A 23795-nucleotide genomic window follows, 5' to 3' on the forward strand; every position below is an offset into this window, starting at 1 on the left:
AACAGGACGCGCAGCGCTTCTCTGTCCGATGCTGCTGACGGAGCTGTCCGCCGCTGCTCCACCTCACTTTCATATCTGACGTCTTCATATTCCTCTGTGGATCTGTGATCAGACATTGATCTTCATCATCATCATCACTCCATCAGTATGCATCCATAAAGGTGAGACTGTTTGCTTTCCTTTCTCTCTAACTCATTTTGCCTACAAACAAGATGTATACTTAAGCTCCTATAGATCTATACCACCTGCTGTGGGTGCATGGTGATGTTTTATAACTCCCTGCTTGTGTGTGTTTAGGAGGAGGTATGCATGTATACATATGCATACAGTATTTGTTTGTGTGTGTGTGTGTGTGTGTGTGATCCAGGTGTTAGGATGAAGTGAGTCACACACACACCTGCTTATTGGATGAAAGACAGAGAGCAGGAGGGATTGTACAAAGAGGAGTGAGTGGACCTCCAAAAGTAGGCCACATACCATAATCTCTCCTCTGCTCTCCTCTTCCTTTGTTACATCAATATCACTTCAGCACTCACTGTACTTCACTTACTTTTGTTTACAGTCAGAGGAAAAGTAAAGTCTCTGTCTGAATGCTGTTACGTAACACCAACAACAATGCCGAAGTGATGACTTCCTTGATTTATCCACAAGGAATACCCATTAGCACCCACAGTTTTCCAGAGACCAGCTGCCTGGTGCTTCACTTTGATGCTCCTGTCAGCACAGGACCTACTCATCCCTGACTTCTTGTCTACCCAGAAGTCTCTGAGGCCCACCTACTCTTTTCCTGTCTGTCATTAAAGCTGTGAGGCAGATACCGATTGATGGAATGAGGAGTTATGTAAGTCTGAATTACTAAAGGATGTTAAAATGGAAATGGAAAAAGAGTCATTGTAGATTCACACCAGGATAGTCCGGGGGACTCGGTTCGATTGGGGAGGGAATGCTGAAAAATTTCACACCTTCATTTGGTTCGGTTCACTTTCACACTGCACTTTTTAAAGAACGTCACGCAGTTACAACAGCTGCTCGTTTGGGGGCGGTATTGCCCGAAACGACGACTGACCAGAAAGAAAAAAAAAGCATGAGGATGAAGAAAACCCGGCTCAGAGTGAAAACCAAAATCCATACCCTTCAGCCGGCTTGGTCACCACAAAAATGCCAAACACCAAAATGCGAAATGCGCTCTACGTCACTTCCTCTATTTGGTTCGCCGGATAGTTTGTCTGCATTTCCCACTGAAAGCAAACCGAGACTCCCAGTTTTCGCTTGTTTGGTCTGTCCCAGAGTTCGAATGAGTGTCCACACCACTCCAAACGAATCGAGCTATCCGTGGAAGCGGACCAGGGTTCGTTTAAAGTGGGCCAAATAGCGCCAGTGTGAATGCGTCCTTGGTCAATGTCGCAATGCGGTGTCTCTGAACAGCAGCAGATGGCATTGCTTCGATGAAGTTTAAAGTCTGAAGGACTTTCATGACAATAACCCTTTAAAAAAAGAAAATCTTTCAAGTTGTTGCCTTTAGAGCCTTATTTTGTAGATTTGCTTAGAGAGACAAAACCTTGAGAGACACTAGAATTCAGTTTTGCAGAAGCCAAACTAAACTGGGAGATTTTTTAAAAATAATTCAGCTTTTAGAATATAAGACATGTGGACTATGTCACATAGACTTCATTTTTGTTATGTGTTTTTATGCTTTACTTTACAAACTTCAATTCTGCAGTTACAGTTCAAGCACTGAACTTAAAGCTGCCCTAATTAATATTTTCGTATAACAATGGATAAGATGACGACTTGTTTATAAAGAGGGTCACTCACAGTGTTGACCCACAGAGATTTATCACCCAGCTCTGTAGTTCCCCTCAGTTTCATAGACGGTTTTGTCACCTTTCAGCTCGTTGTTTTGCTTTACTGTCTTGGTTCACTTTCAACGCTCGTATCAGCATCGTTTCGAGATGCAGCAGGCAGCTGTTTTCTGTAAAAGACACTTCAGAAAACCCACTGTACACATCCTGCCCAGCAGCAAACAGCAGGCAAAATTAGCACCAAAGAGCCAGCTAGCTCCGTATTAATAAGGAGCCTACAATCTTGACGAACTTACCACTGATACTGTCTTTAAGAGTCTTTGGTGCGTTCAGCTAGCATGAAGGTGAAACCATACAACCAAAGCCCACTGGGAACAACCATGTTGGCATAGCTTGTCAGGAAGGGGGCTAAATACTGCTCCAAATTAAGGATAAATTTTGCAGAGGGAACAACTGGCATGGCCATTTTCAAATTGATCCCTTGAACTCTCACCTCAAGATATTTGAATGAAAATGGGTTCGATGGGTACCAACGAGTTTCCCCTAAACTTGACAAGGCTTGTTCCTAGTAAATGTTTTGTACCTTGCAATAAATGTACGCCCTCAAATTAAAGCTGTATGTTTGTCTTTTTAATGAAAAGGACAACCAGCCTATTCGAAGAATTATGAATTGCCTAACACGTGTAGATACATAACACATTAAAACAGGATTGTTGTGGAACTCAACATGTCGATGCACATGAGATAATAATTCCTTAACTCTCCACACTGCTAGTTCTTAACAACACTGTATACTTCAAAAGCATAATCAAATTCCTGAAATTCAGGTATGGCTTTTAGTTTTGGTGCCACCCCAAGACTTCCAGTGGAACCATCTGAAAAATGGGGGCAAATAAGTAAATAGGGACAAGATGAAAACACAGTGAAAATATGAAGTGTAAAATAACTATAAGTGGTTCTTCAGACTCATTAAAGTGGTGTGTTGCTGGTTGTGAAGATGAACCAGTCATGATTTGCTCATCATTGTTTTCCCACTGCTCCTCCAATAATAACTAGTTTGCCTCGACACAGCTCAAGAGCAGCAGTTGGTGTTTTCGGTGATTTATAAACAGGAGGAACCCTGCTGTCAGACAGATTGTCTATAATTGAAATCCTCTCCAACTGGAGCCGCTGTGTGTGTGTGTATGTGTGTGTGAGAAAGACATAGAAAGAGACACATAACAAGAAAGAGAGAAAGGGTGCAAAGAGACTGGAAACCTAAGATCTCTGATTTCAAAGTGAAAACCTTTGACACTCACACACACACACATACAGACAGTACAAACAGACCAGTACAGGCCAGGAATCGAACTTTAGGGACCTTTTTCGCTTCAAGCAAGTTTCCTAAATGATAAAAAAATAATATTTCCTGCTCTCCCATCCAGTTGGTGTAAGGTTCGAAAATAAAGGGAAACTATCAAAATTGCCAACTAGCATGTGCCACTTCCCCAGGTCAGGTGTGGCGTACATAAGAACATCACTTGTCTTGGCCTCACCATAGCAACCCTCCTCTTTCTTAAGCAGGCTTTTCGTTCTATCCTTAGCCTCCCCCACTCCTGTCTTCTCCTGTCTTCTCCTCTCTCCATCCGCCCCGCCCCCTCCCCTCTCCGTGCACCTGATTACCGCCAGCCATTTTGCCCTGAGAGCCGTGGAACTGGGGGCTCTGCTGTACATCTTAGTGTATGACTCAAACTGCAGAGGAAGCTGCCACACACACACACACACACCTATAGACACGTTCACACACATAGTGCTGATTCCTGGTCTGACTCAGCCGGTCAGACCCTGCACGGACACATTCCCCTCCAGCTTTTTCTCATCTCTTTGGACCATGTTTCCTGAATATGTGAGTAGTGGGGTCAAATTAGAGGTAGAAATTCTTCTTAAGTTATTATTTAAGATTTTAAAATGTCTTAAATGAGTGAAAAGTGGTAAAAACGGTTCATTTGTTGAGTTTTAAGTTATAAAATGGGTCTGTAGTTAACATATAATGGCAATGCCTTAGTGGTAAAGTAATCTATGGCTTTTAAATGTGCTTGAAAAATGGGTCTACAGTTGATATATGGTGGTAAAAGATAAGTTGTGATACTGATGTTATTTTTCATGTTATGTTTTTGCCATAAAAAGTTCCCCAGCTTGTTGCTATAATGCTCAAGGGGCTAATGCATATAGGTCATGATATAAGGTCTTTTTAAAATGTGCTAGCAGTTTTATTTTGTGTCATTTATTGCCTCAAGAAAACTTGGCTGCTAATACTGTAATTTAATGTGATTATCCTTTCAGTATATGTGTGTTTTCAGGTAGGCCTCAGCAGGGGAGATATTGAAAGCCAAATGCTAAGCACAGGCCTTCTTCCAGTCCAGCAGCTAATCATGTTCTCTTCATCACTGTTTTGTTGTTTTGTAATGGTTTGCTTGGATTTCATTTAAAAATCATGCTTGTATGTGGTGATATTTTAGGTGTAAAGTTGTTAGGAGAGGTCGGGCTGAAGAGGGATTAAGCGGCAGAGTGTCACGTTGAGTGTCTACAGCTAAGAGCAGTGATTTGGCCTGCAGTCCCGTAGTCTCATGGGACTTAAAAGCCTGCTAAGCCCTCTTATAATTCACCTTTTTATCACAGGTTATAGAGAATCATCAGAGTTAACAGTCGTGATTAACAGTATTATCATTGTATTGAAAATAAGAGGCAAAGTGTCACTGAGCTGTAGTCTCTCGTACTGATTCACCTGTTTATATTGCAGTCGTTTATATTGCTGCTTATATCATGATACATGATTTTTGTCTTCAATTTCATCTAAACCAAATAGAAAAGTTTAAATTTGTGTGTCAATCTGTACACTGTGAGGTCTGAAAACAAAGTGAAACTGTATGAATTACGTACTGCACATTATGCAAGCTGTTCAGAAGCAGGACAGAAAGTTTGTACGTCTGCTCCAAATAGGATTTCTACATGTGTGCCGTTACGCTATATATAGCTGGCTGTGGGAAGCTCTGTCTCTAACATACACATAGATATGCATGTTGCTGTAATTAATGACAGTTGATGCCAGTCCAGAGGTCTTTTGTCACAAATTATTTTGGGAGAATGGGAATCATTACGAATCTTTAGGCAATCTGACGATTTTTTGGCATGTCGGTTATTAAATGCAGGAAATAATGCAGTAAAACAACACTTTTAGGTTTATCAGGTAAACCATTCACCTGGTAGCCTCCTAATTGATTTGGATGACTTTGTACAAGAAGCCTTCCCTCGCTGGAGCCAAATGACACATGTAACACCTTTATATGCCAAGTAGTCTTGTTAGTGGATGTCCTCAGGCAAACACCCTGATTAACACTTGTGACCTTGTGAGTGTGATTAGAAAGTGTGTTAATGGAAAAACAAAAGGCTAAATAACACATTAAAGGATAATAAAATAAATAAATGATGACAGATGCACATTTTGGGTATTTAACACTGGGACACACCATCAGGAGAGGCAAATGTTTTGGTCTCCCCAAAAAATTAGGAATAGTGGCCCCTAATAGCCACTTATGTTGAATGAATGAATGAAAACTGGTTAGCATTATTTGGGACAGTCAGATGACTACTGCTAACTGTCATACATATGTTAGGTGTTGCTATCAGCACAATGAAACAAGCATACCTTTGTGTTGTTAGAAACAAAAGCCTTCATGGGCTTCTTTACTTAAGTCCAGGATCGTCACTGATTCAACAACTTCTTTACATTCTGTGTTGCAAATTTGTGTGTATCCCTCAGGTGTGTGTGAGATCGCAGCATGCATTCGGTCCAGGCAGGGATGTGGGACCCCCGGCCCCTGTCTAAACATGCCTCACCCCTCCCCCCGCGGCCCCCCTCCAACTTACACCCCGCCCATGTGACCACAGCCATCCCGGCTAAGCGGATCACATTCTACAAAAGCGGCGACAGCCAGTTTGGGGGCGTCAGGATGGCCATCCACAAGCGCAGCTTCAAATGCTTTGACGCCCTGCTGGATGACCTTTCCCAAAAGGTTAGTGGGACAGATATCAGAGCTCTGATGTAGAGATATCTTTTGAAGCTGGCTGTGTCGACGCAACTGTAGCTCTACTTCCTTAAATGTTCACCTGCTGAATGAAATATGATCTGGACACACACTGGTAAAAGATTGATACAGATGTGTACTGTATTTACAGTATGTGTGTGTGTGTCTACATACAGGTGCCTCTGCCATTTGGCGTGCGGACTGTGACCACTCCTCGTGGCACCCATGCCATCAAACACCTGGAGCAGCTCCAGGATGGCGGCTGCTACGTCTGCTCTGACCGGCGCCATGCGAAGCCAGTCAACATGGAGCTGGCCAGCAAACGCCCGAGCATCTGGTACCATCACAGCCGGAGGCCTCAGCGGCCCGAATCCTCATCCGCAACACCACCAGGCCATTTCTCTTACAGGCAGCGGCGGATACTGCTGGTTAAAAACAGCGAGCCAGGGATGAGGAGGAGTGTGGTGCTGAGCAGGAGGTCAACCAGGAGTCTGAGGGCCTTTCTTGATGAGGTGTCTGAGGTGATGCAATTTCACGTTCGCAAGCTCTACACTGCAGAGGGACGCAGGGTAAGATGCCATTTGTTTTTAAATGTATGATCATGATTTGCAGTGTGTTTTGTAGAAGCTGACACTTTGTGAATTTGTTTCCAGATTGACAGTGTGCAAAGCCTGATGACTTGTCCTGGCGTGTTGGTGTGTGTTGGCCGGGAAGCCTTCAGCCCAATGCTAGTAAACTTTATTAGGAAGAGCTCAGAAGAAAAACTGCCTGGTCTCGGCCCCAGGACTCCTGGTAATGGGGCCCGATCTCCTGCTACTCAAGGAGCAAGATCCCCACCTCACGGAGCTCAGTCCAGAGCCAGCCAGTACAGCGAAGGGCATGAAAGCAAGAAAAATGGTAAGTTGTTGTTTGATCAGTATAGTGGTCAAAGGAGTAAGAAAAAGTGAATTACTAGTTGCATTTACATTTCCTTTTCTCTCTCTCTGTCTCTGCATAGTTAACTTTGGTCTGGAAACCAAAAAAAGCATCATCCACCCTCGTTCAGATTCCTCAAACCGCTCCACCCGTTTCTCCTTGTCTTCAGAGAAGTCATACGGCAATGGTGTAAGCTCTTACTCTCAGAACAGACCAGCTATTATGAACGACGACATTGAAAAGCGAGTCCTGGTCAATAAAGATGGCAGCCTCTCAGTGGAGATGAGGGTGCGTTTTCGCCTACACAATGACGAAACCCTCCAGTGGTCAACACAAGTTAAAAAATCTCCATCTCTCACCAATGAATGTTGCCCTCTGAGTCATGCCCAGCCCCATTATCTGCAGCAGGGCCAATCAGAGAGCTGCTCTGACCCTGACTCCACATCCTTTGACCCAGAGGGTGTGGATTATTCCAACCAACCTGTGCAGCGTGTGTTGGAGGGGAACCACTGCCCCTGCTGCTACCAGAGACCAGAGCAGCAGTACGACTTGTGGGAAAACCCGGCACACAGTGTCAGAAAGCCTCCCATCCCTCCTCCACATACATCCAGCCACACCCACGCTATGGTTAGGCATACACACTCTTCTAGCTCTTCCTCATCATGTAATTCCAGGAGGGTGGTGCGCTGTCGAGCACGAATCTCCAACTGCGGAGGAAATTCAGAGCAGGGCCAACTGGTCCAGGAGGAGATGTTTGTGTCAGAGCAGGTTGAGCGCAGAGTAGAGGTGGAGCAGGATGGAGACACACATGTAGAGGTGTGCACGGTGAACCGATGCTGCAGCCGCAGTGAAGTGGTTGCCATGGAGAGCAACTTACCACCACTTGGCAGGAAGTCGGTAGAGGATGAGCTAAAGCTGGAGGAAGACAGTGAACGTCCACTGTCTGCAATCAGCAGCTCCTCACATATCCTGCAATCGCTGAAAGAGGATCAGGATGATGACCTGCCACCCAGTGCCTCACGCTGCTGTCATAGCAACGAACCATACCCATCCCCAACTTCACAGAGTCACCTGAGTGACAAACCAACAAGCAATGTCTTGGCCAGTTCCGTTCACGCTACTGAGGAGCATGAGGAGGAAGAAGAAAGAGGAAGCAGAGCAGTATCTGCAGCCTCCTCCTGTCACTGTGGAGCAGCTACCCCACATTCAAAAGCAGAAGCAGAGGAGACAGATCGAGCTCCCAGCTCCAGGTCCAAAATGAGCAGAGCGTCTTGCAGGTCCAACAAAGCTAAGACCCCAAACTCAGAGGAGGAGGGGGCTGCAGATGACGAGAATGAAGAGATAAAGAGGGTTGTTAGTGGTTTGTCTGGTCACACAGGGCTTTCTCTGCAGTCAAGGGCGTCTAGTGTATGTCCTCATTGTGGCGGCTGCAGACGTGCAGTCAACTCTGATGCCAATAGCAGAGCATCACAGAGGTCCCATGATTCTCATCAAGCCTCTCCAAAGCCCGCCACACCTCTCTCCAGTCAAGAGATTGCCAATAACGACAGTGAGGACAATGAATCTGAAGATTCAGCTGTGTCAACACAATCCAACAAGACCAACCTCACCAACTACGGGCGCTGCTCTGTGATATCAAACGTACTGGAGGGCAGAGCATCTAGTGTCATGTCCAGAGCATCCAATCCTGAAACAGAACAAAAAGAGGAAGAAAGGGCTCCTAGTGCAACTTCAGTCACAAGCCACAGGTCCATTAGATCACACAAGTCTGGCTGTAATGGCAGCACTTGTGTTGCAGCAGAAAAAGAGGAGGAGAGAAGCCCCAGTGCCATGTCAGCTCAGTCCAATGTGTCTGCCAAGTCCAGTAAGTCTGACAAGTCCAACTGCAGCTGCACAGCTGACATAAAGACAAGAGAGGAAGCAGAGGGAGAGAACTCTGTAGTGAGAGCACATAGCTCATTGTCAGCCAAATCTGGTGCTTCAGCTAAGACCAGTGCTTCAGTCAAAATAAGAACTAAGGTTGCCTCCCCAACTGATGATACAGCTGTGGAAGAGGAAGACAGAAACAAAAGAACTCCCACTTCCCTTTCTGTCAAGTCTGGCAAGACAGAAAGACCTGATAGCGCCCAGTCTGCTAAATCAGCCAAATCAGATGTGTCAGCAAAGTCTGCCACATCTCACAGGTCCACTTGCAGTCATTGTGCAAGAGCAGTATCTCCAGCTGATGAACCTGCAATCGAAGCAACAGGACAGGAAGAAGGAGTGGAGGAAGAGGAAAGAGCAGCCAGTGCCATGTCAGCCAGGTCCAATCTCTCTGCCAAGTCAAATAAATCCCATAAGTCCACCAAAGCTTCGGAAAGGTCACTTTCTCCCAGGTCAGGAACTGGAGGAGATGGAAAAGAAAGGGCAGCGAGTCAAGTGTCTGGCAGATCAGTCAAGTCAAACATGTCTGTAAAGTCTTCAAAGTCATGCAAGTCTAACAACAGTGGCAATGAAATTGCAGCATCTCCAAGCTCCGAGGAGAAAGAAAATGAGAAGGCAGAGGAGGAACTGCAGAGGCCAGAAAGTGTAAAATCTGCTAAATCAGCCACCTCCGCAAAGTCTCAAAGTTCAAGCGTGGCTTCTCCAGCCAAAGACACAGCAAAGACAGAGGTGGACACAGAGGACAGAACCCCCAGCGCCATGTCAGGGAAATCGCACGCCTCTGCAAAGTCCTCCAAGTCCCAGAAGTCAAACCACACTGCAGCATCTTCAAATCCAAATGAAGGTGATATTCCTTCTATTGAGACAAATGGAGAAGAGAAGCAAGATGAAAATCAAGAGCGGGTGTCTAGTGCTATGTCTGTAAAGTCAAAATCTTCAGTGAGGTCTGGTACTTCTCACAAGTCTAGTAAAAGTCTCAAACCTGTGTCACCAAATCCAAATGTTGTCACCATTAAAACACCAGAAGGGGTCACCGAGGAAGAAAATAACATAGCAGAGAGAGTGCCGAGCGTTGCATCGGCTAAATCAGGGAAATCTAATGTTTCGACCATATCGCATAAGTCCAATCATAATGGAACAGCTGATATTGCTGTTATTGAAACAGCAGATGAAAATGTTGTGGAAGACAATGCACCAAGGAGTAAATCTCATGGCCAAACGCTCTCACCCAGGAGGACATGTTCCCCACGGACCCACTCACCCAAATCTGCAACCTCCAGTAGCCCTCAATCCCCTGTGCAACAGCTGTTGCCTGCAGAGACAAGAGGGCCCAGTGCCTTGTCAGTTCACTCTAAAACCTCTGCAAAATCTGGAAAATCCAAATGTCGCTGTGGAGCAGCATCGGCACTTGAAAAGGCAAATAAGGAAAAGGAGGGGGAGAAAAAGGAAGATGAGGAGCTGAAGAGTGAGGTGGCCTCTGAGCGGGCTGCCAGCATCCTGTCGTCCTCAACCAAAAGGCAGAGGAAAGAATCAGGGGGCACAGAGCAACCTCTGAGTCGAAACTCATCAGGGTCAGTCTCTCTTGGGTTGCCAGAAGACCAAGAAACAGCAGACTCAGACAGCGGCAAGTCCAATTTTTCTTTTCACACAAACAATGAGAGAAAGGAAGAGAAGAAGAGAGCAACAGAGCAGTCCACCATGGAGGAAGAAAGGGAGGAAACGGTATCTATCATGTCCCACAAGTCCAACAATAAAAGCACTTTGTCTAACAATCATCCAGCAGTTGAGATCCCTATTATTGAAACACCAGGAGGAAATGATGATAAACAAAATAGAGAGCAAAAATCAGAAAGAGGATCCACTGCATTTTCAGCCAAAAGCAGCAGGTCTCACAAGTCCTGCTGTAAGTGTGGTGTCAAAGCAGCAGCTCAAATGCTTGACAGTAAGCCTCCGAGTGCCAGCCCAACTAGGGCAGAAAATGACCCTGAAACAGGAAGTGTCAAGTCTGCTTCAACAACAAAAGCTAGCAATATGGATGTTCCAGACAACAGGGCGTCCTCTGCAATGTCAGCAGCAAGTGCTAAAGTTCGGAGCAAATCCCCTGAAAGTGCCATCACTAAAAATGCCACTGCAGCTGGAGATTCAGGAGATAATGACACTGAAAATCAGGCTGTCAGTAGACCAGCCAGTAAGGCAGAAGGGAAAGAAGATATCGCATACAACAAGGTAACCAGTGTCCACTCCAAGAGTCCCTGTTGCCTCAAGCCCGAGTCGGCAGCTTCGACTCACTCAGGCTCAAAAATAAAAGCCTCAAAAGGTGAGGATTCAGTCAAAGATCACAAGGCCAAATCCAGTGGCAGTGTCAAAACATCTGATTCTCAAAAGAAAAACGTCAAATCCTCAAGCCCCTGTCCTTTACACAACTCCAGACCAGGCAGCAAAGTGGAGTCGTGTAGTGAGAGCTCTCTGTCTCACTCTCTGTCCGCTGCTGACATGCTGAAGGAAACCATGGCTGCTGCTCGGCCACACAGCCGACATTCGAAGGCCAGTAAAACCAGTGAGAAGTCTGCAAGTAATAAGTGTCAGAGGAGCAAGAACCAGATGGATCAGGAGGAACTGGAGCTGTCACCTGGCTGTCTGCCCAATGCTTCCCCCAACGAGATTGTCAGCGACTGGCTGCGGAGCATTCCCCCTAACAGCAGCATGCTCACACTTGGTGATGAACTGAATGAGGAGGAGGAGCAAGAGAAGGTGGTGGAAGAGAAACCTGGAGAGGAGGCAGCAAAGGATGAGGAGAGTCCAGAGGATGAGAAAGTAAGTGAGGAGGAGAAAGTTGAGGCTGAAGAGGAGGAGGAGAAAAAGGAAGAAGCTGAATGTGATGCAGGAGAGGTGGAGAGGAGTCCAGATCTGGCTCTAGGTGACACAGCGGGGACTCGCTCCAACAACCTGCTGGTGAGCGGTGACTCTCTGCCCAGGAGCTTGAATTGTTCAGCCGCAGTGATGAAAGTTCTTCTGAGCTCCTCTCTGGGTCGATGTCAGAGTATGCCTGAGGTAAGCCAATGATGTTAGGCAGCATTTTTGCATTTCTGGTTCTCTGGTTTGTTAATGGGTTTTTGGTTAAATGCCTGAAATAAGGTCTGTGGTTAACACAAGCTAGAGAGATTTTTATATTTTGATAAAATACATCAGTAAAACCCCCACTTGTGAATTTTGAAGCTTTCACGTCTTTAAAAAGATGTTTGCCAAGAAGTGGCTAAATGAGACTACAGAACGTCATCATGCCAAACACAGCCTCATTGTGGTGTTGACGCTGAAGTAATGCAAACGTAATTTTGTTTGTTTATAGCCTAACGTTAGCTTGTTACTTCTGGCAATTGCATTTACACTTCAGAAGTGTTTATGAAGATTACCTTGATGAACAACTTGTAAATATCGTGAACTTTTGTTTGCCACAGAGGTTATTTTCTGCAATGATACAAAATCAAAAGGAAAAATCTCATTGCCTTTTTGTCAAGGAAACCAGGGCAGTACTAACTTCCGGATTGGCCCTCTTTGCACTCTTTGAAGGCTGCATACAACAACTATTAACGTTACTTAAAACTATTGTTTAATGTATATTTTTTTAATTAACTAATGAATGTATAAAGTTTAAAACGTATTTTCTGTCAAATCAATAGTCTAAAACCTAAAAATGTTTATTTTACAGTCATGAAACAGAGAAAAGCAGTAAATCTTCACATTTGAGAAGCTGGAATTTGAGAGAATATTTAATAAACTACCTAAATGGTTAAGCAATTCAAAATTTTTGTCCAATCATTTTAGCATTATTCTACTACAAACTATATAGTACATGAGAGAACTGTCAGTATATTCACATTTAAATAATTATCCACATAGTGTTAGTGTTTTTAACCCCTTAAATTGAAGCAATCTTGTATAATCCTGTCACTGGTTGCAAATATGTAAAGGATATTTTCCCCTGTTGTGGGCTATTTGAATAATTTTAGAAGCCCCAAGAGGTAAAAACCATTCAGTAATTTAGAAAGTGAAAATGCTCAGTTTTAAGAAACATCTGAAAAATGAACTGATCTTCTGAAGCTTTTCAAGAATGCCTGATATACAGGGATTTAAGATGGATTGCATGAATGTGAGATTACGTTATGTATTTGATGTAATCTGTATCTTCTGCTGTCTTCTGTAGGTGTCTCCAGTTTATGGTCGTAGACTGAGCAACTCAGCCTGGGGACTCTTGGACTGTTTAGCCCAGCTCCAGCTCATTGAGCCTACAGTAAGTCCTGGCTGTGACCAACAGAAGGACCGCAACCAGCAGTATGAGGACATCATGGCCATCCTTCAGTCCCTCTGGCTCACTGAACCCAGGAACACTGAGGCCAAGGAAGACAAGGACGTCGGCAAAGAGCAGGTGACTCCACCGAGGTCCTCATCCGGGGTGGGGATGAGCAGTGGCTCTGGAGGATCAGGGAAGGAGAATGGAAATCAAGGTGGAGATGAAGCAAAGCAAAACAAAACAACCTCTGTACATGAGGATGAGGGAGTGGAGAAAGTTGGAGAAGAGGAGGAGAAGGAGGGAGATGCAGAAGCAGAACTCAAGGAAACTGAGGTAGAAGCAGAGGAGACAAGCACAGCAGAGGAACCGGTACAGAGTGAAGATCAAAGTATGGTCCCTCCAAGTCTGGACAGTCCAAAAGCCACCGAGAATCCCTCATCATCAGAAAAGAGCTCTGTTAATGACAGCTCCAAATCCCCCACTGATAACGAAGGAGAGACAGTGGAGGACTCCAGCTCAGCCACGCCCCCGACTGTCCTGCGAGCACCCTTGTCAAAAAGACAATCCCAAGACCCTGATCCAGTGTGGGTCCTGCACCTTCTGAAGAAGCTGGAGAAACAGTTCATGAACCACTACATAACTGCCATGGCGGAGTTCAAAGTTCGCTGGGACCTTGACGACAGCCTCATCCTGGATACAATGATCAGTGAGCTGAGGGACGAGGTGAGCCGACGCATCCAGAGCAGCATCGAGCGTGAGGTCAGGAAGATTCAGGGTCGTGCCGGCAGAGGGGAGAGGACACCCCGGCCGCCGCAAAGAGGAAACCTCTCTAGGGACTCCACCATGACAGAGAGGAGGCGTCGAATATTGAAGGTAATTCCACCAAATCGTCTTTATATCTAACAAAATACTGCTGCTTGAAAGGCAGAAAGATAATGTTTGGTTTATTTTTCAGGTCATGAAGAACCAGTCAGTAAAAACTGGTGAAGACCTAAGTGATGGAGAGCTGACAGGTGAGTTCAGCGACCAGCGAAGCGATGACGAGTACTGTCCCTGTGATGCTTGTGTTCGCAAGAAAATGGCCGCCCGGCCTCTCAACGCCAACCCGCTGGCAGCGACAGCACCAGTGATGATGGAGTTTGACCTCCTTAAGATACTGCAGCTGAAGAAAAGCCCATCGCCTACAGCTATGCCACTAGCTGCAGGGGTGGAAGATGTTAGTGAGGCCACAGTAGAGGAGTCAAGAAATTTAGAGGTTTTGCAGGAGGAGGAGGAGGAGGAGGAGGACGAAACTAAAGAGGATATCAAAGCTGATGTTTTAGAGGAGACTATGCCAGAGGAAGAGGAAGAGGAGGAAACTAAAGAGGATATCAAAGCTGAAGTTGTTTTAGAGGAGACAATATCAGAAGAAGAGGAAGAGGAGGAAACTAAAGAGGATATCAAAGCTGAAGTTGTTTTAGAGGAGACAATCCCAGAGGAAGATGAGGAAGTAGGGAAAGAAGAAGATGGGGGTGAGGCAGGGGAAAAGGAGGTGGAAGAAGCTGAAAAGGAGGAAAATGAGGAAAGTAGTGCAGGTGGTGAGGAGCAGGAAGAGGAAGACACAGGTGGTGAGGAAGCTGGGGAAGAGGAGACATCTGAAAATGGAGAGGAGGAGGAAGTGGAGGGAGAATGTCAATGCCACTGTGACGGCAATGAAGGGGAGAGCGACAAAGCAGATGAGGGAGAGGAGGAAACAGCAGAAGGAGAGGATGCTGAGGAAACATGTGACAACACAGGTGAAGATGAGACAGGAGATGATGAAGAGAAAGCAGGGGAGGAAGAGGGGGAGAACGCAGAGGATGAAGAAGAGACAGGAACCGGGGAAGAGGAGGAGGAGGAGGAGGGTGACAAGGAGACAGTAAAAGAGGCAACAGCAGGTGAAGGAGAGACCACTGAAAATGGCGAGGGTGAGGAGGAGGAGGAGGCAGAGGCAAAAGAGTGCGAGGTGTCTGAATTTAAGGAAGAAGAAACAACAGGCAAGGAAAGCGGAGAAGAAGAAGAAGAAGAAGAAGAAGAAGAGGCATCTGGGGAAATGGAGAATGACAGCCCTGCACAAAATGAAGAATCCACTCTGGTGGAGGACTTTGTGGAGGGAAACGTCAGCGCTTCGGCAGAGGCGGAAGATGAAGATGACGGGGATGATGCTGCTGAAGGGGAGTCACATGAAGATGAAAAGAAAGGAGAGAGTGAAGAGCAGGGAGGGGCGGCATCAGAGGAGGAGAAAACCTCATCACAGGTAGGATCAATCACATGCATAAGGATTTTTTTCAATTTGAAAATGACTTTCAGGCTCAGCTTTGACCCTCTGTGGTTGCTGTAGTTTAGCGCATACAGGTTTAAACCCCTTATTATTATTCATAAGCAATATATAAACTTTTTTTGTTTCAATAGCCCTTAACTGGTAAGTAACCAGTTAATTTATGGGAAAAATGTGAAATGACGTGAAATACAAGAGGCCCATTGACTCAGTGAGCTTTGGCGCTGCATTTCAAAATGCTATCCATCAAGAAGTGCCGAAATTTTAATGTTTTGTGATGTAAATGTCTTGCCTTTTATTCTATACTCTGTAAGCTTAGCTGACAGCCAGCTAGACGCGTTAACCCACTGCCCACCCTCCACTCTTTACTGGTTAGCTAATAGCCTTGCCTGCTCTGCATCATGCACTACCTAGATTAGCGGAAGCTAGCTGGTGGCGTCGCTCATTCAGCGATTACTGCTGGTAACATTGTCCCGTTGGCGGGACGGCATTACTGCTAAAACATATTAGCCACCCTCCGGCCTCCCCCTAGGTCACCGAAGTGAGTTAGCAGCTTCATTTTGAGCTGTAAAACCTCTTTAGCATTGTTAATTATGTTAGCACCACCAGCCATACTAACATTGCTAACAATGCTAACAGAGCTTGCTGCAATGACATTGTGACAATGGTAAAGGGAGTTTGCGGCTCAAATTTTAGCCATTTACTCGCTGGGGTGACCTGGGGAGAGATTGGAGGGTGGGCACAACATTTCCACAGCGATGTTGATAGGTGAGGACAGTGTTAATAAGCGGTAATCGCCAAATGAGCGGTGCTAGCTAGCTCTCACCAGACTCGACTGGTGCGTGGTGAAGTACACTGAAGAGTAACAAAATTAACCAAAAAGAGACCAATGAAAATTCTAATTAGTGACTACTGGTATTTTTAATGAGGAAGCGCAAACAGGTGCAGATATTATTTTTGCTCTTTTCATTTAAAAACAGTCTGTTGGATGACATCAGTGACTGTTCCTGCATAGGAATAAACTGACATCCTAGCTATGAATACCAATTTGAGCACCATCTATTTTAAACAGCCTGAACATGACCCCTGGGTTAAAATCTACTTCACCTTAAAGAGGAATCTGACCTACAGTACAGTCCTGCAGCCTCACCACTAATTCTAAGCCTGTGGGGAAAGATAATCTCGCTATCCAATTAGATAGACTGAACAAATCTGTTTTGTTTAGCAGCAACACATTGCTTCCACTGATGGACATCTGCTGTTATTGTCAAAATGTTTAGTTAGAACCTTGCGTTCACTTTATTACAGCGGTCTCTCTGCACTGATTGACACTACTTCTGGTGTGTAACCAATGTGTCGCTGTAATTAGTGACACTTAGCTGCCCTAGTAGCACCCAATTTAGCTAATTACAACTGCTCAGATATAAATGATCTAGTTTGACCCTCAGGGCCAGGGGGTGACTGTGACCGAGGGAGAAGAGGCCGATGCCGAAGACTCCGACACCGACAGCAAACGTCCGAGCAACACCAGTGCGGACGAATCGGGACGCGAGGGGACTGCAGCCACAGGAGAAGAGGAGGAGAAAGAGGGCGGAGGAGAGGAAGATGCTGTTGAAGAGTTCAAGCCTGAGGAAGAGGAGGAGGTGAACAAAAAGGAGGATGGCGCTCTCCTCCATCAGATCACCAGGACCTCTGTGGAGTCCCAGCCCGGCTCCATGGAGGACATTGACACAGATCCACTTCATAACCCTGTGAACTCCATAGAAGTGCCCAAAATGGCTGCCGGTGGATCCACCGGTGGCGGTACAGGCCAGAGGAGGAGCCGCTCGCCGGGCAGGGTCAAACGCCGCAAACCCAAAGAGAGCGACGTCGAACTGGATGACTTTTAACTCACATGGAAACCAGACTTAAGGTCACAGAAGACTCCCAGTTATGTAGGGTAAAAACTGCAACCAAAAACAAAGACTCAAACACTTGAAGCACTTTATCACCCCAGATCCGGTGTAGAATCTTGAAACTTGAAGCCACCACCATATCCTATTTAATTATGTGAATTATATTTGTATATTTTTTAAGTTAACTGTATGTACAAAGGGATATGTCTATTTCTGTATTGTATGTGTATGAATAAGGTATATTTTTGAAAAATTTTGACACCCATGGGTGTGTTATATAAAGTCGGTTTTGTGTTCAGTGGACCACAGGTTTAATGATGTATTCAATCATATAGCCATTAATTAAGGGAGTCCATTTCTGCCAGTGATGAAGAAAAGATCCTGTTAAGTCATTACAAAAATGAATTTATATCTTTATTATCCTTTTTTCAAAACATTTCTTCTTATTTTAAGATACTTACTCATTATTTTGGTTACGTTCCTCAGTGTTTTCGAGATACAGAGTCATTATTTTAAGGATGTTTCTCATTATTTTGAGACACTAACTCGTCATTTTGAGGAAGTTTCTTATTAAAATGGATTAACAGAATTTTTTTCCATCACTCTAGCAGAAACGGGCGTCCATGGCTAATATACCAAGTACCTCGACATGTTAGACATTAAATGCCTGTTTCAGTCGTATGTATTTTTGACTTGTCCCATTACATCTGTATACTCAGGGGTGTGGAAGGTCATCGCCTAGCTATTACTTAACTACCTGCTTTAATCTATAGTCTGTAAAGAAGCCTGCTGTTTAAACCTACTAAAGCTCTGTGGTGTAATCTGATTACCTTGGAGGAATTGTTTCATATTTTGGGATTGATTCACTTTCTTGCAGAGAGTGAGATGAGAGGATCAATACTACTCTCATGTCTGTATTCTAAATATCAAGCTGCTGAGCACAGAAGCAGGGGGAACAGTTCGCTTGGCCCTGTCACAGTGTTATACGATACTTTAAAGTGACATTTGGATTACTTTCCACTCAGAAACAGACAGAGAAGACTGTATTTTAATAGCTTTATTGTAAAATGTTTGAGTTTTCTCTTGATGTCTAAACTTGAGCAACTGTACCTCATTTTATTTATGTAGTCCAATTGATGTTGTCATTTACTCTACATGCATTTCTTTCCCAAGATCTCAGTCACAAACTTCCACGACGAAGCATATCTGAGGCAAACATCTGAATATCAGGGTTGACGTAAACCTTAGCTGCTTAAATTTCAGTGATACATGCTGTAGACTCAGGTGGGGTTTGCCTAACCAGCCGTGTGGACCAACAAGCGTGAAGCATGTTACTGATGCCTTACTGTATCCATGGTTATAAGAAGGTAGATTGACAGAAACAGATGGGAGATCACGGTTAGGTGGCTATCTTTTGTTTCCTGACATCCTCTCTGTCTGTTAGTGGCTCTCCACTTGAATCAGGGAGCCTGTTAAAGAGGCTGGAATGAATCAGCTGCTATTTAAAATGCTGGAAAACAGACTCTTTAAGACCCCTAAGGAGTGTTTCCTCTTGTTTAACCCAAGCTGAATGAGCTGAGCTTACTCCCTAACTGTATTTTAGAGCAGGACAGTGTGAACGGGGGAAAACGTGTTTCTTTTATTGCTTAGTTTGACGAAATCCTTCTGTTTGTGGTACCAAGAGGGTGTGTGTGTGTGTGCCTATGCTGTTATTGCTCTGTGTGGCTGTCCATCACTCAGTGACAAGCAAACATCATGTACCTAGAGCAAATGAATGTGTGATTATAATGTTGATATAAATAAAATAAACGCACAGGATTCTCATGTTGCTTTGGGTTCAACGGTTCACTGTGTACAGAGGCCGTGTTTTCTGATCCAGATCTGATATGTACCTTCCTTTGGTCTGTGCTTTTCCCCTTCTGCATTTGGCCCTGCTCCAAAGGTGTTTCCAAAGCCACTCAACTGCTCTCAAGATACACACACGTCACACTAATCCACTACCTGTGTGTGTTGCGCCACAGAGGGATTGAGGTTGAGTTAGATCACATGGAACAGGATGGTAGCGCCTGTTCCTGCAGAAAACTCTTACAGTACACAGGGTGAGAATGTCAGTGAAACATCAGATGTCACCCCGGTGCCAGTTATAGTCTTTCTAACATGTAATTGTTCTGCAATATAGTGATTATTATATAACACATAAAGAGAACACATATTTTTTTGCTCCCCATTAAAAGAAAAGATGAAATAATTGAATTATATTTTGCAGATTTTATTGCACGCACTATATTTTAACATCTTGTACCCACATATTTGAAACCAAAACACTATCTGATCTAAGGACAGTACAAATTGGCAGTACATTTGCAGGGTATTATGCCAGTGTTGAAGTGCCTCTTAGTGTTACAACAAGGTTTTGCATTCAGCTCCTCCGGGTGCAGGTGATTTTACCTCATAATCAAAGCAAAGCAAGAACACTAAACAGAGAGTTGATTAAATACATGCCTGTAATGTACGTGGGAAGGGACTTAACGATGACATCATACCATGTCAATTATGACAGGCACGCCTCCACAGCCTCCCTCACAATTGGCTGTCGCTCCAGATGAGTCTCCGCCTCTCTGAGCAAGCACCCAGTCAGCAAACACACCAAAGCCAGAGGGACCACCTGCACACAGAGAAGATAATATAACAACATTCATACAGTAAATTCCCCCCAGTGCTTTATGCACCTTACAGCCTCCTCACCTTGGATCTGTTTCTGGCCGTGCATGTGTGTGTGGTGATGTCAGAGGATGTGATGTCCGCTGTCAGCTTGTCCATACAGTACACAGCCTTCAGGAGGGCGTGCTCACATTGGGACTCAGGACAACCAGACAGCTTCTGGGAGGAGAAGGAAACAGCGTCAGTTCAGCTCCGAAATCTGTCACTGATTCTTATGTGTTGGATTGTTTGCAAACTTATCTTGTGTATCTGCCTTGCCTGAGGGAGCCTGTGTCAAAATCGAGATCTAAAACTTTAATTACTTAAGTTTCTCTTAGGAAAATGAATCATCAGGGGTGAAACCAGACGTTGGAAACAGTCAGTGCTCTGTGCTTTTTGCATTTACAGCAGCTATATTCACTATTTGTCAAACCATTTGCAATAATAGAATACCTAAAAATCTGTACAAAATTTTGGAAAAACAAAGAAAAATCTTGTGGAGCCTACATCCTGTTTTGTATCCAACTGTTCTCCGGCTATCTCCATCACTCTGACACCATAAGGGTGCAGTCACACATGAGAGAAATTAACACTGGCAAATATTCACCTCCTGTTCACTTCCATTCAGTGTGAGTGGAGAGGCAAATGAAACATTTAAAGGGCCAGTGTGTAATGTTTGGCATGGTTTATTGTCAAATCTGAATCTGAATCTGAATATTCTACCCATTAATATGTTTATATAAGTGTATAATCGCTATAAAATAAAATTTGTTTAGTTTTCGTAGCCTTATAATTATGCTTTTATATATATATATATAGCAAGGGCCTTGCTTTAGAGAGGTCGCCATCTTGTGCCGCCATGTATGTAATGCAGCCCGAGCGGACAATCCAGCCAGCCAGAGAACGCGTTTCGTGTGTATAAATAAACCAACAAAGACAGCGGGAGGAAGGAAGAAGGAGGAGGAAACAGCAGAGTGTTAGTAGTTCGTCAGTGGAGAGTAATGAAAAGTTTTTTTAGTTATAAAGTTTGGGAATGGACCACACTTACCACGCAACAGGAGAGAATGAACCCGAACCGTCATCTGCGAGGAAAAGAAGACGCAACTTCACTCCTTGTGATGCACTCTCTGCGGCGCTTTTCCTCCTGATGATATATCTCCCCAACAATGGTAGCAGTAGCACCGAATCCCATTCTGTGCAGCAAAATGGGACCGGAGGATTCAGCCTCTCTTCTTGTCCGCTCAGTGTACTCCGGCTCTCATCTGTATGCTCCGGCTCAAACAGGTATGGCTCTGGGTCTGTGTCCACTACAAGAAACTCTTCAAAATCGTGTTCAAAGTCGTCCATTGCAGCTCCTATAGTCCGGAGATATTGCTAGGCTAAATAAACAGCTGAGCTCTGTTTACAGGCTACGCTGTCAGTCAGTGTGCGGGCTGGAGATTGGTGGAGCAGAGAGGGGAGGGGGTCCCCGCTAGGTAGTGTAAACGAGTATGTGTGTATGAAGTGTGTGTGTTATGCCAGAAGAGTCAGAGTTTGGGACGGAGTCTTTTACCCCCTGGAGTGTTACCGGAGTTTTTGGAGTGCTCAAATAAACTGGCATTTTTCCCGAACACTCCTCTCGTCTCCTGCTCGTGAGGGATTCATTACAATATCGTAACATGGTTTAGATTTCTAAATAAACATTCACCTCGTCGCTAGATAGACCTACTCCTGGAAAAACTCGTGTCTGCGCAAGGCTTTTTGTCCCTACGAGGCCATTGTCATTTACCCGACAGGAGGGGTGAGCGAGTGAGCCCTGCAATCTAGAATATGACCACTGATGTCACTGTTTTCAACCCATTTTACACACTGGCCCTTTAAGAAGCAAATTTGCATCGCGTGGAGTTCAATTTTGAGATGTCACAGCCTCAAGCAATAGCAATAAAGCATGTGTGGATGAGACAGTGATTGTTGCTGTGTTTAAACAGTCAGTATTGTATGATATTGGCCATTAAATACAAACTGCCTAGCTGGCAGTGAGTTTGGAGACACATCTACTATGTAGAGCGCTGTATGCACTGTACTGGCTGGGATCTTGGAGGCAACAGCAGGTTTCCTTGGTGATTTAAAACCCTGTTTATGTCCTATTAAGGCTGTACTTATATATACCTGGAGAAGACGTGTGGCTCTGCGGTAGAGTTTGCTGTTGGTGACCTGCACATCAATCATGTGGTTCTGGTAAATCTTCCCCTTTAAGACGTGAGCTCCGGTGCTCACGGTGTTCAGCAGCAGCTTAGTGGACAGCTCCCACTGCTGAGAGAGAGGCAGAATTGATTTTCTGCTCTCTGCATTTACATAAGCTAGACTAAAAGGAAACAATGCAAACGTAAATAAGCTGCCATCTAAAATGAGACCTGTAGAATTCGAGAAAGAAGAAAACCTGAAAATCAATAAAGACTAAATTCATTTTACAGCTCTGCAAAAGCTCTGTTGAGGGAGGGTGGGAGACAAAGCAAAGGGAGCAAACCGTTACTTATCATACTTCAATGAGTCACTGAGTCCATGAGTGTGTCCGTGTGTGTGTGCTGTACCATGTGTAATAAGCTCCCTGAAGCAGGCCAAGTGATTCTTAGAGAGGATAAACACAGCTTGTTGATGTCATCCTGCAAAACAACAACAGACTTTATTAGGTGGACAAATGGGCGAATGGACAAACAGACAGACAGATAAATAGAGAGATAGATACTTGGTGTACAGCAGCTGCAGTGTCTCCATCAACCAAGTGATAAACAGCATAGAGGTTGGACATTTTTTCTCTCACTCTGCGCCCCAGCTTCACCACTTCACTGACATCGTCTGTGGAGAGAAGCCGTCAAGACACACATTGATTTGATTTGGACAGAATTTAAACATGACAAACAAGTGTTGTCCCACCGGAGTGTGTGTAGAGAAGAAGAACCATGTCCTGGTCATCGAGAGAGGGCAGAACGAGATGCAAAAAATCCTCATGTGCTATGCAAAAGTCAGGACCCTAAAGGAATGAAAAAACATATGTTAAAAAAACGGCTTTAAGTATTCACCATGTGTTTTTTGTACAGTAGGTTTTTGTAGCTGTGTTTAAATACAAACAGTATCTTTGATATCAATGGTTTTTATGTGGCTTTAAAGTTATCATCCTCAAGATTTACATCATATCAAACCCATTTTTTCCATAGTATTTATGATTGCCATCATTTGTTTCCTTTTTATATAATGTAGTATGCAATGTCAGTGGCGGGGTCCACCATTCCTTTGCTGAATTCAATTAGTGTATACATGCACAGGGGATATACAGGAAATGATACATGCACAAACAAACTGAAATCTGGGACTTCAAATCAAATCAACCAGAACTGAAATTCACAATATTTTATGTTTAAATATACTAATCATTTTTTTTCTCTACAACGTGGATATAAACTACGGAAGCCCTGAGCTGCAAGTTAAAAAAAAACAATTCTGGTGATCCACTTTCTAAGGCCCTGATCACACAGAAAGTGTTTTGCAGGTTGTAAATGCGTGCCACACCACACTGCCTTTTTTCTAATTTATTCTTTTATTGAATGCCACTAGCAAAAAAAGCTTGCTGCATCATTTTATTGTTGCCAGGCAACCACCCCATCACCTCTTTACCCTAACCTTCCTGTGTAATCAATCTACTATTTTTTTTTCCCTACTTATTTTCACAGTAAAATGTTGAGGCAGAGGGTACTTGCTGTAGCTCTGGTTGAGGGTGAGAAGCTGTCAGTAAATAGTTTGTGCAACACAGGGAAAAAGAGATCTGTGTGGGTACATGAGAGATCGTGGTAACTTCATTTTGTAAAGTTGTATAGCTGTGGGTATCGAGCAACCAACAACTGTAAACTTGTTGTTCCCCCTCTCAAATTATCCGAT

At 44.4% G+C, this 23795-nt stretch overlaps 2 protein-coding genes across 5 annotated transcripts in view; one reads left to right on the forward strand and one right to left on the reverse strand.

Annotated features, from left to right (window-relative positions):
- Nucleotides 1–19011, forward strand: rp1l1a (rp1 like 1a). 2 transcript variants are annotated; one of them, XM_033616042.2, is made up of 8 exons: nt 1–161; nt 5602–5854; nt 6043–6435; nt 6520–6763; nt 6864–11755; nt 12906–13865; nt 13948–15267; nt 16737–19011. In XM_033616042.2, exons 2-8 carry the CDS (start codon nt 5621–5623, stop codon nt 17175–17177), a joined length of 8484 nt encoding a protein of 2827 aa, XP_033471933.2. In that variant the 5' UTR covers nt 1–161; nt 5602–5620; the 3' UTR covers nt 17178–19011. The 2 variants fall into 2 exon arrangements, with proteins under 2 accessions (XP_033471933.2, XP_078021705.1); XM_078165579.1 differs by having other exon boundaries at nt 13948–14005; nt 16737–17032.
- Nucleotides 18589–23795, reverse strand: part of gckr (glucokinase (hexokinase 4) regulator) — a 13417-nt gene continuing 8210 nt past the window's right edge. The window contains exons 14-19 of one of the 3 annotated variants that reach the window (XM_033616044.2): nt 22797–22893; nt 22609–22718; nt 22454–22525; nt 22032–22175; nt 19929–20060; nt 18589–19848 (exon numbers count right to left, since the gene is read on the reverse strand). In XM_033616044.2, the coding sequence (XP_033471935.2) occupies nt 19735–19848; nt 19929–20060; nt 22032–22175; nt 22454–22525; nt 22609–22718; nt 22797–22893 (669 nt within the window). In that variant the 3' untranslated portion in view covers nt 18589–19734. Of the gene's footprint in view, nt 19849–19928; nt 20064–22031; nt 22176–22453; nt 22526–22608; nt 22719–22796; nt 22894–23795 lie in introns of all 3 variants that reach the window. The other 2 variants (XM_033616045.2, XM_033616043.2) reach the window with 2 other exon arrangements.

This window comes from Epinephelus lanceolatus, chromosome 24, assembly GCF_041903045.1.
Source record: "Epinephelus lanceolatus isolate andai-2023 chromosome 24, ASM4190304v1, whole genome shotgun sequence".
In the NCBI taxonomy this organism is placed as follows: Eukaryota; Metazoa; Chordata; class Actinopteri; order Perciformes; family Serranidae; genus Epinephelus; species Epinephelus lanceolatus.